At 38.9% G+C, this 20,842-nt stretch overlaps 1 protein-coding gene across 2 annotated transcripts; it reads left to right on the plus strand.

The window, feature by feature from the left end:
* The first annotated feature begins 3,736 nt into the window (after nt 1-3,736).
* On the plus strand, nt 3,737-10,826 carry panx3 (pannexin 3). 2 transcript variants are annotated; one of them, XM_036595739.1, is made up of 6 exons: nt 3,744-3,939; nt 4,545-4,736; nt 8,084-8,226; nt 8,492-8,706; nt 9,095-9,828; nt 10,376-10,826. In XM_036595739.1, exons 2-6 carry the CDS (start codon nt 4,553-4,555, stop codon nt 10,432-10,434), a joined length of 1,335 nt encoding a protein of 444 aa, XP_036451632.1. In that variant the 5' UTR covers nt 3,744-3,939; nt 4,545-4,552; the 3' UTR covers nt 10,435-10,826. The 2 variants fall into 2 exon arrangements, with proteins under 2 accessions (XP_036451631.1, XP_036451632.1); XM_036595738.1 differs by lacking the exon at nt 10,376-10,826 and having other exon boundaries at nt 3,737-3,939; nt 9,095-10,369.
* The last annotated feature ends 10,016 nt before the right edge of the window (nt 10,827-20,842 follow it).

Consider the following 20,842-nt stretch of genomic DNA (forward strand, 5'->3'; position numbering starts at 1 on the left):
CAACTACAAAGCTCTTGGAAGGGCATGAGAGATAAAACTACAGACTACAGATATAAAGATGAAACTATAGGTGGTTGGTTTGTGTTTTTATTTTTTTCCCCCATTGGCATCAGTTGCAATTTGCAATTGTTGCGTCATGTAGTTTTTATTAAAAGACAAAAACAAAGCCTTACAAAATGACAGTCTTCAGTCATAAGGCTTTGAACAACACCCAGTCAAATACAAGTTAAACTGACCTATTTGAAGGAGCTGCATTACTAATGCAGCATATCATCACTGTCTAAAACGTGTATCTCCGTCTTTGTTGATTTTTATTTTTTGACATGATTTGAACACAGTGGTTGTATTTTACATTGTGTAAAAATTCGTTATGAATGAACCAATAGAAATGCTCCAAAATTGCTTAGCATAAAACTAAGCATTATCTTACATTATAAGTTAAGTTTTTTTTCCCTCTCCTGTAAAGATTCTATTTTGGAGTAATATATTTTTACTATTTTTAGCAGCGAAGATACACAGAATACCTGCCAGGTTAAGGATTATAGGTGAACTCCATCCTCTGCTTTGTTGTTTTCTATGAACATTTTTAGAACTGTGCTGCCTTTTTAGAGAGTAAGTCAAGATATCAGTGTGCCAACATTATCATATGTCAAAAATTACACTGAAAGCATAGATTAGAGTGTGTGGGGTGAGTGGTGTGTGTGTGGGTGGTGAGCTATTCACTCGATGCAATGAAAACCTCTCAGAACAGCACTTACGTCAAATGCACTTTAAAGAACTCTGTCTACATCAAATCTACTCTGGTCACACTTTACATTAAAGCTCCCTTAACTATCAGGCATTGTTTGACAGTAACAAACCATGAATCTCAGCATCAATAAACATTACTGATGTTAACAAAGTAATTAGGATCTGTATTAATGTCTGTTTAAATTCGAACTAAATGAAGACCTGCGTTTGCTGGCACTAACTGAAGCATTGATAATGAATATATTTGTCTTCTATATGTTTTCTACAAACACTTATCAAAACATTTACACACTGTATTGTGTAAATAATATGATTATCAACAGTATTAGGGTGAGGGTTAGGATTAGGACCTTGATTATGGTTTATGGTTGGATTTAGGTTGTGGTATGAGGTAAAGATTAGGGTTAGAATGACAGGTTTGGGTTTTGGAAACGCAAAGTTTAACAGATATTTAGTTAAAAGACCAGCATCAATAAGCATCTAAAGCGGACCACCCAAACAAATTGTCACCCTTTTTTTTGGTAATGGATGAAAAAACACATACGTCAATGTGGGTCTTAATTAGTTTGTCAGCATTACTTCACAGGATTATTATTATCCTGGTTAATGTCAAGTTCCTGGTTTGTTAATGTTTACTAATGTACTAAATGCTGTAAATTATGGGAACTTTGAAAAGTACAGTAAAGCTACTTTAAAGAGCCTGAAAGTTTCTAAACTGTCACTGGTGCAGTTCCGCTCTTATCACTGAGGTGGCACCCTCAGGGGTACTTCTCAGTGACTTTAGTCAGGGAACATAACTGTATCATAATCCACTGAAATTATATTATCTAAGCTGTATTGACTCCACACACCTCGTCTTGTCTCCGGGCTTTTTTTTATTGTTCTGTTTTAAAACATTCGGTTATGAAAAGATACAAAAATGTACTTTTAACCTGGGAAAAACATATTTAAGGTGCACAACTGGACCTTAAAACCACTGCTGTACCTTTGAGGGAACATTTACATTGTTTGTATCTTGATGAATGAAAAATGTACCTGCACAGAACCTTTATTTCTAACAGTGTAGTGCACTGAAACATCTTGTCTTCCAACACAGGACAGGCATTCGGTTTCTTGTCTTCTAAGAGCGAAGCATGTGCATGTTTACTGGGTCGTTTTAGGAGGAGCTGGGTGGTGGGAGGGTGGTGGTGGCACTTTGCAGTATGATGATTACAGTTCTCTAAAATCAGAGTATCGCTTTGGCCCAGGTTTCCCCCTTAAATAATCAGAGATTACAGACTGCTCATGGCACATGTGGCCTGTATTTCAGGGCATGTGATCTTCGTATTTCTCGGTATGTGGTTAATTCTTATTTTGTCGAGCTGGGTCTACTGAAAAAAGTGATGCGCTCAACTTACTTGAATTAAATTATCCACCATTTCCACTAAAACATTTTACATCCATCTCTCATGTATATATAATGTACACATTTAGACCAAGTAAATCTAATGCATATTTTTTTCAGTGTACTTCATCACATTCAATACTGGCTCCAGGTCCTACTGGTGTCTTAGATGTTAGATGTGCTCCTCGCTCTACATTCTTCAAAATTAACGATACAAAATGAGTTATTTGGAGCAATAAAAGAACTTTTGGTTCTCTAAATGATCTATAATGGACTCTTCTTTAAAGAAGCTACTCTTAAAAATAAAGATGCAGGTTCTTTGGGGTGATGCCATTAAACCACTTTTGATTATCGTTTAAATTATATTTTGGTCTTTAAAGAACAAAATTAGCCAATCATGTGTGCATGAGAAGAAACTTATTGAAACACTGAAGCATTTAGGAACCCAAAGAAACTTTTGAAGGTTACAGAATTACCACATAGTGTAAAGATTCTATACAAATTCAAGTGTTTTTAAGAGTGTAGAGCTATGAGAGCAAAACAATGATTTGGCGAGTAAAACTACAGAGCAAAACTATGAACTGGCGATAGTTCTTTAAATACAGGATTATTTTAGTTGTGTTTCAATGAGGAGAGGCTGTTGAGGCTGGAGCACACTGACCAAACGTTCTGCAACAAACACTGACCTTCATTTAGAATACCAAGTCAAATGAGTCAAGTGAACTAGACTCACCCAACAGCCACATATCACTGTTGTCGGAAGAAAACCTTGTATCTCCATTTTTGACATTTTTCAGTTTTTGACATAATTTGAAAATACCTGCTGCCCTTTACATTGTGTGTAAATTTCATGATGAATGGACTAAAAGAAACGACCCAACATGACTAGGAAAAAGTCTGGTTCCATTGACTTACATTAAAAATAAAGTGTAAAGTCCTGTAAAGTTATCATTTTGGACATACAAGTTTTTCTTCTGACAACAGTCATATAGATATGGCACACCACCTAAATGTGTGTGTTGGTTTGTTTTTGTTGGTGTTTGGTCAGTTTGCTCTAGCCTTACTTCTTATCTGCTCATGGAGACAAACCAAAAACAATGCTGTCCTTAAAGACCTCCAGCCATTTCATAATTTTGAAACATAATAGCATGTACAGTCGCCATTTTTATCCAGGAAATAAGGATCATTGTAACATGAAGGCCACTATTTTCCGTGCAACTTGCAGCCATGTTGGCTGTTGTGCATTTAAACAGGACTCTTGAGTAACTGAATTTCCAAAAAGCTCTGAGAGCAGCACTGAAATAACTGGACTTGTGGCAGTTCTCCAGATTTCTCATGGTGAAACAGTGAAGTGGTAGGTCTGCTCTGGGCTGCGTTATATAAATAGTGAGGGCAATGACAGGAGCAGAAAAAGCCACAAAAGCCAGGCGTGTTTGAAGTGGAAGGGCGCCACCAGCCCCATACGCATTTTAGGGATGTACTGCCCTGTAGCCCTTCCCTACTCTATTCTACTGCTCTCTCTTTCTCTCTCTTTCTCTCTCTCTCTCTCTCTCTCTCTCTCTCTCTCTCTCTCTCTCTCTCTCTCTAATTGCTCCCCTGTTCTGTCTCTCTCTCTGCTGCTGCTCCTGCCCTATGGGTTCTCCAGAGTCCTATAACCCCTTTAATTACCCGGTAACCCTGTTCAGTCCAGCCTCCTGTTTAGTTCAGCCCTCCTCTAGTATTTAAAGTCCTCGCCAGCACCCCCTTGTCTTCCCTAGCCTCAGGACCAGGTCACTGCTGGAGCCACTGCATCAGGAGCACTAAAGGTACTGCTTTTTTTCACACACATCTCTCAGTTATTAATCCATAATTCCATGCGAGAAACTGGCAATCAATGGATTCTAATTAACCAAAATGTAGTAATGATTTCCTCAACAAAGAGAAAGTGCAGCAGAATTGAGCTATAAAAAAAGCACATGGGACTTGAATCAAGTCAGTGTTTTCCTACAATACTGTAATTAATGCAATGATCCAGGGTTTTAATGACATTTTTAACACTTCTACTTTTTCTTTTTTATGTTTTGACATTTATGTGCACATACACTCTTAAAAATAAAGGCGTGTAAATGGCTCTCTGAGACATGCGCTTCTATGCGAACACTTTAGCTGAAATAAGATTTGGATAGAATGTGGAAGGTCCATTCACTTTGAAAAAGGTGAAGAACCTTCACCCATCTAACACACCTGATTGGCACATTTGGTCTTTAATGAGCCGTTCGTAGACAGGTTCTTTATAGTGGCTGTACTATGGCATCACTCAAACGTTCCATTTTTGGCACCTTTTTCTTTAAGAGTGTAGCTTGGTTTGCTGGTTTAGCTGATTTCTATTCAACATTACATGTGTGTCATCAGTAAATCTTTGTCTCAACAGTCTCGGACATGTCCATTGCCAACGCGGCCGCTCAGGCCGTGCTGTCTGATGCCTTGCTTCGGGACAGCAATGGAGACAACCGCATCCGCCACCTGGAACTGGAGCTGCCCTTAGACAAAGTCATCAAGTTTGTGTCTGTGGGACTTCCACTGCTGCTGGTGTCTTTGGCGTTTGCACGAGAAATCTCCATCGGTTAGCATTTTTGCTGTCAATATCCATATGTATGAGCGCTGATCTAGGATCAGCAATTCGTATATCCATATACCGATTATCCTACACTCTTAAAAAAGATGGTTGTTTGATTGTTATTTAGTAAAGGGAATGGTTCTATACAGAATTATGAGTTATATAGAACCACTTGATGATTAAAAGGTTCTTTGCATGGTAAATAGGTTCAGCTATTGTTACAATGCCAAACTCATTTTGGTGCTACATAAAACCATTTTCCAAAAGATTCTATATTGAATCATATATAACACATTCTCTATCAATCTGAAGAGCAATTTTCAGCATGCAAAGAACCATTTAAGAATGAAATGGGTATTTATAGAATTCATGGTTCTAATTAGAACCATTCTCTTCATTAAAGAATCCTTAAATAACCCTTAAATTAATCTTTTTAAGAGTGTAGATTAACAGTCTTCCTTAAAAACAAGTTTCAGTAGTATGAATCACAGAAACAGTGAACAAAACAAACTTGTTAATTTGTTTCACAAACCTACAAGCAGAATAGCACTGGCATTGCTGACCTTTGGGACTCACTGGACTTTCCCTGGCTCAGAAGTCTTTTAAAGAAAGTTGTATGAACTCCAACTCTACATTAGCTCAGTAGATGCAATTATGTATGCCTACTAAAAGTTATTTTTAAGTTTTATGTAAGAACTGTTAGCGCCTTGGAGTTAGCTAATTAGCTCCCTGTCCGAAAAACTGTAAAGGGTGACATACTGGAGATAAGAGCACAATAGAATTAGCTGGTGCTGATGTCGAGGAGGTGTTAGACTAATGTGGGCTGGTGACTGACTGCTCGGCACAGGCTTTTTAAACCTTTGATATTGGCTTTGATATTAGCTGGATATTCATTTGGCCGGTGGAAATTGGGCTTATTTGGCTTGCTCTGCAATTAAATGTCAACCATTAATGTCATAATGTTGATTTAACATTATTTGGAACATGAATCAACATATTTAATCACCTTTTGCAAGGTGGTAATGGTCATTTGTTTTGGAAGGTTGTTAGGCTCCAGGCTGACAGGCCACTGGAGATTTAGATGCAAATGCCTCTACATTGCTAGCATTATCTTGCCAGAGGAAACTGTCTGTGCAGGGCAGGCAGCTGACTTTGAGTTTGCAATCAGTTCCTCTGGAGTTGGTCTGCAATCAGCTCACACAGATGTTAATTGGCATGAGGATGATTAAGAGAGACGTGGAAAGATGACAAGGGTCTGTAATTACAGTCAGCCTGCTCTTTCCCAGTTCTCTATTTCAGTCTAACCAGAGGATATGCTAATTAAAGCAGCAGACGTGCAGAGCAAGCAGAGTCTGGTACAGTCTGGTAGAGGCTGGTTCCTGGTCACGTTCCGCGTTCGGAAATGTTTGCAAAACACAGCTATCCAGGGGTGGGATTATCCAGTTTTCTGATTGAGGAGATGTTGGCAAAAATACTGACCTTTCCAGCTAACAAACTGATTTTGCTAACGCTCTGTTTCTTGATAGGGTCATCTTTGAAACTTCAGTCTCCACTTAGGCAAATACTGTGAAATAAGAAAACAAGAAATGTTTATTCCAGCTTTAACTGTCTTCCATGTATCGTGTAATTTGTCGAGACATGTTCTCTGCCCTGCACTTGTCCTTAAAAAGGGCGGCTGTGGGGAATGTCTTGTACGGTAAGTAAATTGGGGGGTTGACTGTGCGTTTTGGAGGGAGACACCGATATTTAAGCAGTCTATAAAAAGCAGGGGCCTGGCTTGTGCTCAGTGGTGGGGTCACACCCTCATGGACCAGTGGTCTGCTCCTCCAAAGTAGAAACACCAGTCAGGGTGTTCATCCTGCTGCTGCAGCTGCTGTGGTTTCTACCAGCTGTACTCCTGAAATAAACCCTGAATTTAGGAAAACTGTGCCACCCTGCTCTCACACACAGCCTTTTCCATTTCACCAGGTGCCAGTGATGATAGCAATGATACACTGATGATACGTTGCCTACAGTAGGGTGTAGTTCTCATGCCTACACTCTCAATCTTGATCTGAAATGGTGCACTGTAGAGAAACTTGGATTTCTTGACTATGGTGGTGATAGGAACCAGAGGTCATGATGAGTATGATGTAAATATAGCCATTTAATTTACTATTTAAAATGACCAGTGAACCAATATGTGTCTTTTGTCTTATGGTTTAAAACATTTACCCAAAATCTTACCTCAAAACTGTCATAAACATATACATATCCAGCATATTCATAACTATCCCCACCATTGTGAGCAATTCTGACTCAGCATGGTTATCTAGAACGGCATATTTCACATCAAATCACTCCATGATTTTATTTACATTTTCCCAAATTTGTAAAAAAATTGGTGGGATAACAGTGCCAAAGGAGTTTTTTAGAGCTAACTACTTTTGATTCATTAAATGATCTCTCACTACAGTGGTCCTTCAAAAAACCCAACTCAAACCTCTCAATTGAAAGGTCCTTTAGAGAACAAAACATGGTACTTCAATTGCACCATGCCATTAAACTTGAGCTAAAATTAGCTTCAAAGGAGACTGACCTTCAGGGCTGGTTTTCTTTAATCCATTTCCAATTAGGAATCATCAGTGGAAAATACCTTGAATTCAAGACTAGACATAACCTGCATCTGAAAATCCATTTTAAAACCATTTCAATCTTCAAACAAACTGTTGTTGATTTTACAGACTGACAGGGTTACACAAAGTATGGTCAAACTATATGGTTGGTTGATTTTCCAGGTGAAAATAACTTAGCAATCCTCTAAAGGGACCAAACAAATATGGCATTTTTATGCAACTTTAATGCACAATTTTAATGTACTGTTAAAAATATGCCACAATTTTGGTTTCATTATTTCCCTAATACTTCAAATTATATAAATAATAATTAAATAAGTAATTTTCCATTGAAATGTGCAAAAGTGTGTTCTCTGTAGAGGATATGTCCTTTTTTCACTTAGAAAATCAACAGAATACATACTGTGACTAGGAGCGCCCAGACGTTTGCATATGACTACATGTCATACAGTGCAAGGAACCACATAACCAAGTCTATTTGAGATTACTTAACATCTTGACGCAATTTGAGGCAAGTGTGTGATGATTTATGCATGCTGTTTGCATGATGCTAATTAGCAAGGCTTAGGTTTCCATTACTCGTTAGCTACATTAGCCTAACAGCTCAAGCACAAAAGCTGAGAAGTAAACTTGTCTTGGCAGATCGACTACAGTCAGAGTAAATTATTGCTTTAGGGCCAGGATTACTTAAACTAAGGCTGTTTAAAACTAGCCAACTTTGTTTCATTGCCATTTCAGGTCCACAGATTAGCTGTTTTCCTCCCAGCAACTTCACAGTGAAGCAGGCTGCATATGTGGACACATACTGCTGGGACTCGCTGATGCACCATGAGTCTGACACAAATGGAAACTTCGAAGAGCACTCGCTGTGGGTGCACAAGGTGGGGGTCTCTTCACAACATTGCTAACAAGAAAAGCTACAAAGCTTTAGACATATTGACTTGTTCTTCTGAGCTTTGAAATTTGCTGCTTTTCGAAAACGTGTTAGAGTCTATTCCTGACAGAGAGATCTAATGAATGTGAAATTAACAGTCCCATCTAGGCATTAAAAATATGTCAACAACATGGCTTTGAAGTGAGCTTTGTCTTTAATTATAATGAAGCAAAGCTAATGAAGGGTTTTGATTTTTTTTTTGCACTGTTTAGATATTCCCCTACTCCTTGCTCATGATGGCAATGATGATGTACCTGCCAGCTCTGATCTGGAAGTTCCTGGCTATGCCAAGCCTGGGCTCAGACCTGCTCTTCATCATCGACGAGCTGGACAAGTCCTACAACCGCTCCGTGCGCTTGGCTCAGAGCATCCTGGATCTCAAACAAAAAGCAGAGAACCTGCAGGATTTCCAGATGGAGTTGCAGAGGTAAGGGAGAAAGCCAAGTGGGTTGGCATTCTTTGCTTTGGTCTTCTATTTGTCTTCCATTTGCCAGTAGAGACAATTACTTATGATTCTTCTCAGTTTCAGCTTTCAAACATGAAAGAAGGAATTTGGACAGAATTTTTAAATAGTTGCATGATGAGTGCTAAGTTGGCAGAAATTTAATGTCGATTATCAGAGATGAAAGACACTCATTGTTATCGAATCCAAGGCACTCCTTCTTATGATACTTTATTGTAAGATGGGAATAAAAGCAATATGAATATGCTGTAAGATTTTCATTAGGCCTACTATTGAAACTGTTATTGAAATCTCTTTGTCCAAAGAAAGTGGTCATCTGCTTCAAAGAAATTGTTTAATTTGCTGTTACCAGAGCCAAGAGGAAACGTTACTTTGATTATCCCCTGCTGGAGAGATACATGCAGTGCAAACATGGCTCCTACTTCTTGGTCAGCATGCTCTTCCTGCGCGGCTTCCTCTTGCTGACCTTCATGTCCACTGCCTGCCTGTACCTGGTCTACTTCCACCTTTCGGCCTTCCTTCAGGACGAGTTCAGCTGCTTTGTGCGCACCGGCCTTCTCCGGGAGCAGTCGTGGGTGCCGGAGTTGGTCCAATGTAAGATGACCAGCCTGATGGTCTTCCAGGTCATTAGCGTGGCTAGCGGTGCCATCTACGTGTTACTAGCTCCAGTCGTCCTCTTCAGTCTGCTGCGCCTCTTCTGCTGGGACACCAACTTACTGTCCCTGTATGAGGTGCTTCCTGCCCTGGGCCTTGTAAGCGGCCAGAAGCTGGGCTGCCCGCTCAATGACCTGAACGTACTGCTCCTGTTTCTACGGGCTAACATCGCACACCTTCGCTCCTATGGCCGCCTGAGAGCTCTGTGCTCTCTGGCGCCCCCTCAGGTGCAGAAGGGTAAGGGCATGCTGACGGAAGATCAGGCTGAGGAGGCAGCTGAGGCTGCCGAGGAGCTGGAGGAGGAGCTGAGGGAGGCCAGGGAGGAGGGCAAGCACAACCTGGTGGACATCATGACCGTGCTCGGGGCTGCCAGGGGGAACGTGGTGAACTGTTCTGAAGAGCGCCCTCTGGTGGAGGAGAACATGACGCTCGGTACAGTTACTCTCATCTACATATTCAAGCGTGTCCTGCTGGTGGGCATATTTGTGTACATCATATGGGACGTTCAGAAAATTTTCACGTAATCTCTCCCTCAGATTATTAATGCAAGATATCAGGGTATGTTTAGCCGAGGTTTAGCCTAGTTTTAAAAGGCCGGGTATATCAAAAGTGGAGATAAACAGATTATTTAGGTTGTCATGACATTGATCAATGTGAACTTAGATCTACTTGTGTACATTGAGTTGTAAATCAAGTAACAATCAATAGTGGCCAGTGCAACATCTGTCTTATTGTGTTTTGATTGCCATGAAAACAAATTGCCTCGAGTCATTTAAGTTGCCTTTTGGTATAATTTGTGCAGAAGTAATACTTTCACTGTTGGGTGGCTCGAATGAGTGAAGGCAGTTGTTTTCTATAAGCCTTCTTTTTAAAAACATCACATCAGATTTTTCAGTATTCAAATTCTAAAGGAGGCTTTAAAAGAAATTGGTCCATGGTAGAATTGATACCCCTAACAGCCCTCTCTGTTTTTTTACAGAGCCTAACCACCAGGGGTACCATGAATTGAAGGAGACTACAACTTGTTGTTTTGGCTAAGCATCCGCCAATGGACCGAACCATCATTGTAAGAGGGTTGCATATTAAGGGGAGGCACCATAGATTAGCCAGATCCCCTCTAGGCTACAAGTTATTCTGTAGTTTGATTTAAAAAAACACATCTTGAATGGAGATTTTCCATTGACTGTTCTTTTTAGGTTCAGACCGAATCCTTATAGACCAAAGTACCTCAGGAAAACCCAGGAAATTCTCCAAAAAAGCCTCCATTAGAATGAATCGCTTGAAGATGTTTGTTTTCTTTATTTATTCTTATGTTATTTGTCTGTGATATTCTCTCTCTTTGTTGTATCTTTTTGCTCTTGACCAAGATCTTTACTTGACTTTTTCCCCATTTATAAACAGTTAAAATAAAGTTTATACTTGTGTTTTTACCTGAAGTCTACCGCATTGATTTTACGCAAAAACAACATGGATCTTTAAATTCAAGGAGGGTTTATTTAGGTTTTGATTTGTTTTTCCATCCAAGGCAAAAAAAAATTGAGCCAAATAAGCCTTCTTTTAAAAAAATCCAATCAGGAGTAAACAGCAATGGCCTGCCTCAGGAGCTGACAGACAGTGTTGCTCACTTTCATGCTTTTCTCAGTCAATTTCAGACATCTGCCAAGCCGTCAAATTGACACCTTCGCTCGTGTTATTGAGATACAGACAAGCATAACCAGCCTTGGGGTGTGGCTTTTCAAACTCAACATATAATCTGATTTGCTTTTTTTTTTGTTTTTGTGGCAAAACAAAACGAGGTTATGTTTCAGATGGAAACACCACCCGCTCCTATTAGCATTCTCTGTGTGGCTCTGAAATCATCGTCCCACTTGTTTGGCTCTTTCTCAGATTCTAAAACCACCCCCGTGATAGCAGCTCAGCCTGAGGCAGCCACTCCCTCAGAGTGCTTTTTAAAACACTGTAACTATCAGTGGCCTGTAATGATGTCTGCACTGCTCATATTTCAAATGTGTTCAGTCTCTGCTCTCAGTCTCCTTCTTTAATTCCCTCAAAGCTGTTTACAATCTCCTGGTACCTTATAAATTACATATTTCTAAGCACAACCCAAGCAAGGATTACATATTTAGACTCCTCACTGACAGCGTTGAACATTTGAATATTAGTTAGTTGAAAATCAGGCCCAAGGCCTCCTACACCAGTTTTCCAAGGAGTGTGGGACTAGAAATAGTTTGAAAAAGTTATAAAGCATAGACTGTGTTAAGAAAGAAACATGCTAAATGTTCATACTATTTAGAAAATGACAATTGTGAGTACAATTTTACTTTTAAGGAGCCTTTCAAGGAGCCTTCAACACATGGAACGTATTTGGATCATTGGAGACTGTAGATTTTGAAAGATATACTATCTATGTTCTTCAACTTCTCGCAAAACAAGGATGCATTTCTTGGAGGATCCTATGAAATGGGACAGCCTTCAGACATAATGATCTTTGACAAAAGGCTATTGTGATTGAAAACTCCTAATAATGTATCATAAATATTAGCATGACATGCTAGTATAGCAGATTAATAGTACAACATGTTAACTAACCTTGGATAAGGTTTACTCATGTCAGCTCTGTGAAATTAGCAGTGTTTCAGCAGCTAAATGCGCTATTAACAATTTTGTAAAATACAGACTATGGCTCCAAAATATGGCCAAAACATTCTGAAAGGTTTATAAACAAGAGGACTTTCACTGATCACTGATTTCAGGATTAACCATTTGTTTTTCGCTCATTTGGTGCAGAACTCAAAAATGCTAGCCAGTGCATGACTAACAAACATAGCTTTGAACAGGTGAATACACATGTAATAACAATATTTTTCATTAAAACATAAAAAAGTTTTATTTTTACAAGTCGAAATTTATGGGTTAGGGTTTACGACAGACGCCTCCCAATAGAAAGCACCCTATACATGATGATTCCGTATATCATCACTGTCCAAAGAAAAAGTATTTACCAAAATAGTAACTTTTCAGGAGAGGGCAAAAACACTCTTACCTTTCAATGTGAGTTAATGTAAAGAGATCTCATTTTAAGTGATGTTAGAGCATTTCTATTGGTCCATTCATCATGAAATGTTCACATAACATAAAGGAGGCTTAAAATAATGTAGAAAAATAAAAATTGACAGAAATGGAGATACGTTTTGTTTTGGACAGCAATGATATTTTAGCAGGTAAAGTAGGAATTTTGAAAGCTAAATTGTTCAATACTATTATGTTTGCCAGGAATTGTATGTAGTTTGTCAAAAGTGACTCACTATTCATGAATCCAAGACACCATTTTGAGTGGTCCTTTGTAGATGGTTAATAAACTCTTAACAGATTATCAGTAACACAGCAACAACATATCGGTGAAGTAGCAGTATTGAAGCATCTGAATACATTTAAGTAAATATCTTGTAGATGTTCTGTTGATATATTACTTACATTAAGTAGATGTTTTGTTAATGTGTTACTTCCATCAGGCAAAACCCAACCTTACCCAACCTTACCAAACACCTAGTCCTAACCCTCACCCTGACTCTAATCCTAATGCTAACTTTAACCTCAACCCAAAACCTAATCCTAACCCTCATATGTTTTTGACATGTTACCGAGAGTCTGTTCAGGGTTTGTTTCATCTAAAAGGACCACTCAAAATAAAGTGTCACCTTTTGGACAAGCAAGATTTACACATTGAGGCCACACTGACACAGTTCAACTGTTAAATATTAGTTAGTTGAACATCAGGCCCAAGGCTTGGGTCCTAGTTTTCTGGCCCCAAAAGTGATGCAGTATCTTCTGAAGTCTCAAATTCAGGAATCAAGGCTGAGAACTGTAAGTAGAAACATTTTCATCAAAATATTTTACCATTGCAACAAAATGTAATAATTTTCCTCACATATTACATCAGCTTTACTTCCTGCTGTTTTGGTCTCCACTCTGTTATGGAATAGGCCAATTGGGCTGTTTGGAGGAGAAGTGCTACTTTGTTCTTTTGCCCAGTCTATTGGTCCATCTGCTGCACTTTCACTGTGAGAGCCATTACCCCTGCTCTCTCTCTCTCTCTCTCTCTCTCTCTCTCTCTCTCTCTCTCTCTCTCTCTCTCTCTCTCTCTCTCTCTCTGAGGTGGCCATTAAGAGGGCTGGGATGAAATATTGATCATTTGAATGTCATTTAGAGTTGTTAAAAACTGCTTTTCAAAAAGATTGCCATTTTCAGTGGAGCTATTTGCGCTCACAGCCAAAGAAAGTTCTAGATCTTTTGAACCGGATAAAATGTTATATAGCTCTATGCTGAACATTATTATGCCATATTGAACCTTTTTTGGAGTTTGTTAGTGCTTTCTAACACCATACAGCGCTTGCATTTTAAAAAGCATTGCCAGAAAATGCCTACTTTTATTGGATCTTTGATATTTAATTTGATAAAAGAAGTCACATTCATTGTTCCTGGCAGTTATGGACAGTGAAGCCAATTATAAATGCTTTTCTCTGTAATGGATGCCAGTATACTAATTTGGGGAGAGAGGGGGACAATGTAGCTCCATTCTATCAGGGAGGGACTTGAAAGACTCTGTAATGTAAGATGTAAGTTTTAAAAGTCTAAAATCTTCAATCAATTACTTCACATTTCCTTCTTTTAACATAGCACCTTCAAGCATGCCCACATGGGGGCAGGGTTGAGTTACATTTGAAGTGACACATACAGCAGAAATGAACTCTTTGGTTTTTGCAGTATGAAATGTGAAAAAATGATGTAAGCAAGAGTTTTGTAGGGATCCTGCCTGGAGAATCTGGTTTTCTAGTGATTTTTCTAGTGAAGCAAATACCGAATCAGCATCAGCAGATGGTCAACATTTCAGTATTGGTATTAGAAAAGCAATGGCGGTACCACGCAATCTCTCTTGTATTATAAAGTTCAAAAATGACATGTTCCTATGAAAAGGTATTTGATATGAAAGTAAGAGCATATTAGTGTAGAAGATATTAGTTCAGTTATTTATTTATTGTGTTATTTATTCCTAGTAAAGTCATAACTGCACTGATCCAGATCCAGAATCTGTGAACAATATTTTACGCTCAGATCCTGATATGAAAGAAGATAAAATTTCTACTCAATCCCATCACTGAACTGATTTATTTATGGCTTGGGTGTGTGGATGGAAGTGTATGTGTGTAGATGCTCAAACTCCACACACTAATCTGAATGATTCATTCACCTGGCACTGATGACATGTATGAATCAGTTGGAATTATGGCTGTCATGGGATTGGACAGGAGTGTCACTAGAGATTTATGGATAGGAGGGCTAAGTCTGTACTAGGAGGGACTGGGAGGACAGTCCCCCAGGACAATATTTTAATGGCATCGAAATGTCCGTTCATCATGAACCAGAAAATGGCTATTTGGTAAAACTGGCACACAGTAGATCTGTCTCTTAGTTTGACTAAAAACATCCATCTGCAGGTTGAGGACTTGAGGGACATAAAACCACATTATGATGTTATGATCAACACTATATGACCTTTTCATTGGCAGTAACTTACTGTAAAAATGTATGGCAAATAGGGGTGAAATATAAAAGCAAAGAATTTCAAGAGCTCAATAAAGTCAATAACATTATTTCGCTTGTTCGTTCACACTCTCACACACTCACTACAAAGTGAAGTTTCCTCAAATTCTTAAAGTAGTTGGCTTAAAGCTAGCTAGCTAATGTTAGTGTTAGCCAAACCTTAGCCACCTTTTCTTTGCCTCACGTAAACCCAAAGTTAGCTAGCTAATAAGCAACTGAGCTGGAACCTGATACCTAACTATGCTGACCATAATTTACCACAAATCCATATTGTAGATGAATCTTCACTCTGTAACTACTTGCTGTTTCAGTCTGTATATGACAGATTTTGAATAAGATCTAATATTTATTTTGATGAGCTTTTAGCCAACATATTATCTTCAACTTCAGCAGTTGCCAGCTCACATAGGAGGGAGAAAAACCAGAGATTCTCCCCCAGGTCTGATATGATTGTCTTAAAACTCTCAAGGTCTGATATGACTAGCTGAGCTTGGGGTTCCACTTTTTATGTTACGTTAGCAAATCTCTGGTAGCACAGCAGAGGCAGCACAGCCTTACAGCAGCAGCAGCGCTGTCCTCAGTCGCACCCTGCCATCACAGTGTATTGTAAAGTTGGAGTCATGTTGGTGTGGTTGAATGATAAAGAATAAAAGAGAACATGCTATAGATGATTTGAACTAGTAATGTACATTTATTTGGAAAGGGGGGCTATGGGGCTATATGACATTTAGCTACATGACCTAGTGAGGCCCAAGAGATTGGACTTGACTTGAGTTTGAAAAATAGGCAGCACTTTACTAAAGGGCAGTTTTCATAAGGCAACATAATACCTACATAAGCCATTTTTGACAGCTGACAGCCAATTTTAAAGGCTTTTTTTCCAACAGGCATCATTTGTCATAAAGGTTGCTTTTATCAACTTATGACATATAGCACCTTGCAAAAGTATTCATCTTCTTAAAAGTCATCAGATTCATCTGCATTGCAAATGACACTTTGATATTTTGTGCGGAGTCATATTTTACTTTGAAACACTGACAATCATATATATATATATGATTTTAATCTGTAACAAAATTGCTATACTGTTTGCGTAAGTATTCAACCCCTGTGCTGTGGAAGCTCCAAGTTTACACTGATAAAAGATATTATTAGATATTATAACAAGCTGGCTTACAATTGGCCTCTACCAGTGAATCATTAAAAAGTACACAATATGGACACAATTGACTTACAACTGGCCTCTGCCGGTGAATCATTAAAAAATACATTCTTAATTCAAGTACCATTGATCAGACTGTGAAAATGAAGGAAAGCTGTGAAAATGAAGACCAAAGAGCATTCAAACGAAATTAGAGATATAGTTATAAAAATGCACAAGATGAGAAAAGGCTACAACATAATATCCAAGTGTGTGGAAATGGAAGCTGCATCATACCACCCAGGCACTGCCCAGACAAGACCATCCATCAAAACCCAGCATCAGAGTAGGAGTGCCACAGAGAGGCCAACAATCACTTTGAAGGAGCTACAGAGTTCAGTGGCTGAGGCTGGAGTGAAGGTGCACCAGTCAACAAGATCAAGAGCTCGGCATACAACTGGCCTGAATGGGAGGATGGCTAGAAAGAAGCCATTACTGAAGGAAAAACACATCAAAGCATGTTTGTAGTTTGCCAGAAAGCATCAAAATTCAAAAACACCATGTGTGGTGCAAACCTAACACTGCCCATTCTTTAACAAACACCATCCCGACAGTGAAATATGGATGGTGGCAGAATAATGTTGGGGGGATGCTTTTCCTCAGCGGGGACTGAGCATCTTGTTAAAATTGAAGGACAGATGGATGATGCAGAACACAAAGAGAGACTGCAAGACAACCTGCTTCAGCCTGCTAAAGAAACTTCACCTTTCAGCCAAAGCAGCACAGGAGTGGCTGAACAACAAAAAAGTAAATGTTCTACAATGGCCAAGACAAAGTCCAGACCTCAGTCTAATCAAGAATGAGTAGCGCTGTTGCAGCCTACAAGCGAGATCCAACCAACCTGAGCAACCTGGAGAAAATCTGCTGGGAAGAAAATCTCCCCCAAACAGTGTGTAAAGCTCATAAAACCTCACCCAAAGAAGCTTAAAGCTGTTGCAGCAAAAGGTAGTTCTACCAGGTACTAGTGTGTAGGGTTTGAATACTGTAGCTGAGTTTTTCTACAAGCACTCTTATTGGGAAGGGCAGCTGCTGACTGTGTTGGTGTGTAGATCGGAAAGAACTGAGTATCAATCTAGCACTGATGGCAGAGATAGAAGATGTAGTGAGGCAGGCTAGAGCATACTGCTTACATACAGCGTAGCTGTGGCCAAAAACAGCTGGTTATTAAAGCAGCACAACTTCTGGGTAAGTTGTGTCTCTTTTAATAGCGGTGAACCCAACATTTGGTGGCAGAAGTAAAGATTTCGCTGATGGGAAAGATTCAGACTATTCAGCCAAGAGCAGCTCAGCTAAGCTACATGGCTCTGAGAAGAGAGATGGAGCACTCTGTTTGCGTCAAAATAGAAGAGGATAGAGGCGACTATGTATCTTTAAGAGCGTCACTACCACTGGAGAGTCGGACTGGACGTGCAGTGAGAGAGCTGTGGCGGTGGAAGGAGAGCTGAGCCTGAAAGTGCCGGCTAGCTCTGAGGTTAACCGCTATTGCACGCCATTCCCAACTTCTGTGACTTCAGCAGTGTCTCTTTTAATAGTGCTGAACACTACAATACATATGAAAGTAGAATTTTTCAGTTTTTAGTTATTTTTATTTTTGAATATCTGCTAAGAAATAATGAAGCTTGAATTTTGAGCATATAGGTTTGCAAGTCTGAGGACTTTTTAAGGGGGTTGAATACTTTTGCAAGGCACTGTAGGTGTTGACACAACACCTTCTATGTCAGACAGCATAGATTTTTATGTTGTTTTTTTCTGACACTTCCTGAGGTAAAATAACATTTTATGACAACTGATTTTGTAGCTTAGTGTATTTGAGATTCATTTGTTAAGAACTCTCCATTAGTTATTTATTATTAACCAACTTAAAAATGTCTGTTCATTGCTCAGCATGTCAAACAGCAAAAACAAACTCATTTAGATTTAGGGTCAAGTTGTCATGAAGGATTATATAGAGAAATGTAGTAAAAACAAGCAGAATGGACAAAAAGTTGGCAATAATTGTAAAATCTGTCGTGTTTAAGGCTGGAATGTCAAATGTAGCCAAGCACATTATGGACTTTACTGTTGTTTTCCAGCATTCAAAAGTAGGGAGAGCTGCTATAAGCAGTACTAATCCCACTGAAGGGTCCTCTGTCTTTGGTAATGCTTACAGCTGAACAACACTTTCGCAAATTCAATACTCTACCACATCTGTAACACTATAACATCACAATAGGTTCATTAGAATGTAAACTACGATGGTGTTTTGATCTTTTTTTAGAATTATTACTTTGTAGAGAGTTCACTATAAGGTGAAATAAGCTAGCTAAGAAGCTAATGTTATAAGCATTTTGTGCTAGTGGCCACAGAACAAGTGTTTTTGCTCATATTTTCACACTCAACAGAGAAATAAATAAACTTTGTTTTATTCTACACATGATTCTGAGTAACTGCAGACATTTGTGTGAGTTATGAATAGTGCTTTAAAATTAATAATAAAAATTAATAATCACAACACTGATTGTATGTGTAAGTTGGGGAACCAGGAGGGCAACAGATTTCTCTTTTTATGTTGTGGCCAAACCTAGACTGGGTCATAATATATGGGAGGATTAGTTTAAAAAACATATTTTTCCAATAGGCTATCTTAGTGAAGTTATTTGGCGTTGTAATATAATAGCAACTTGTCCTGTTGTTTTAAGACTTTAACAGAATTCTAGAGCACTCATGTGGATTCCTGATCATTTTCCAAATTAAGAGACTTATTGATCATTAAATTAAACAAAATGTTTAACCATGAAACCAGGTAAAAATGACAATTACCAATCATAGTTAAGTTCATTTTGAAGGTGAGTCCCACCTTTTTAATGCAAAACCAAGGCATAGAAATTGACACAGTTATCAGTTCAGGACTGAAGAGAAATTGTAAAAAAGGAAATTGTAATAGGCACTGTATGTGTAATATTAAGAGTACGTAATAAAAATGGGAATATAGATAAATCAGTAACATGGATATGAAACAAACTGACTACAACAAGTAATGAAGACAGTTCTGTCTCCATATCTGATAAACTGAATGCAATCTCATCCTTGTAGAGGGATTCATCGTAAAAAAGTGTTGTGTACATGTGTAAAACTTTTTGTTACAAATCAAAAACTGCGAAATTTTTATTAGAAAATGAAATATCTACAATCTAAAATGTAATTTGTGTCAAAGATGATTGTAATTGTTGTGTTTTTCTGTCAAAATTCACCACATTAAATCACAGCTGTCCACGGTGTTACAGTGAAATGCAGAGTGGCCGGCAGAGGCTGCTGTGGGGTCCAGATGGTTGAAGTCAGTATGAATGAGAAAGCATTGTCTATCTGTACCATTTTCAAGTGAAAACTATATTGGGGAGGGTCTCTGAGCAAGCTTTGTATTTTGTTCAATGGTAGGTGGGGTGAAATATGCTATTACTGTTTAATATTATTTTCCCTGCCTGCTGGTGCACAGTGACATAATCAGAAACCAAAAGGTGTTTTAAAGGAGGTCAAAAGTCGACATTTTGAGGGAACAGAAAACAAGAATTTTGTCTTTTAAATGTGTTATATGATAAATTATGCTTAATATGAGCATGAACTAACTAGATAAAGAGAGGTCTATTCTGATTTCATGTTGACGTTAAAAGAAAACATTGGAATTCTTCTGCTCTAAAGGTGGTTTAGCAGCTGAAAGAACTGAGTGCAGACATTACAACAATGCAACAAAATGTGCAGAATCTTTGGAATCATTCCCAGGACACAAACAATGTTTTCCTCAAAATAAAATGGGTTAGTCTAATGAAGTTATAACAAACTGACAGAGAACACATGGTTATATTACAGCACATTTCAGAAAGGTACCCCCGCACTTCTAATTGTTTCTCCTCGACTAATGTTTGTAGTTCAATGTGCACTCATAGAAAGCCTCTAGGAAGAAACACAGTGTTTATATGGAGAAAATTGTCTTCATGTCAGATTGTCTGAGTACATCAGAAAGAAGATGGTGCATTGAAAAGGCCCATGTCTAATTACAAGCAATCTCCCATTACGAACTACCTGTATTCAGCCAGGGTCTTGAAAGCTTCCTCAAGTGATTGAGCCCATTATCTAATTAGTGCTCCAACAGGTAATGCTTATATTCAGAGAATCTCTCCTGTGAGTCTGTTTGTGGAGCTCCTTGCTGATTTCAGGCCCCCTCGTTTTCTATTTTCTCCAGAGCCACAGCAAGCGCTCCAGCAGCACGAGTGCCGAGATGGGAAATGACAGCCAATTATTCCTCTCATCACTAATTTGTTTCCTTTGTATCTGGCCGTGACTTGCGGCGCTGGGGTGCCAAACGTCGTGAGGGGTCTCCCACTACTGTCCAATTAAGAGTGATGTACGCATTTGAGTGCAGGAACGGCAAATAATAGGGCCAGTGTGATGATGGATGCAGCGCTCACTGTGTGAAGCCTGGACCCTGTTTGCTTTGGCCCAACATGACTGTGGTAATGGCTTCCTACTCCTGGAGGGAGAGAGAGAGAGAGAGAGAGAGAGAGAATAGAATGCGTGTGAGAGAGCTGGAGAAAGAGAGGTGGACAGAAAAGAGGAAGGAGCGGGAGAAGGATAGAATAAGACAGAAGCAGAAAGGAGAGAGAGAGAAAA

This window comes from Colossoma macropomum, unplaced genomic scaffold, assembly GCF_904425465.1.
Source record: "Colossoma macropomum unplaced genomic scaffold, Colossoma_macropomum, whole genome shotgun sequence".
In the NCBI taxonomy this organism is placed as follows: Eukaryota; Metazoa; Chordata; class Actinopteri; order Characiformes; family Serrasalmidae; genus Colossoma; species Colossoma macropomum.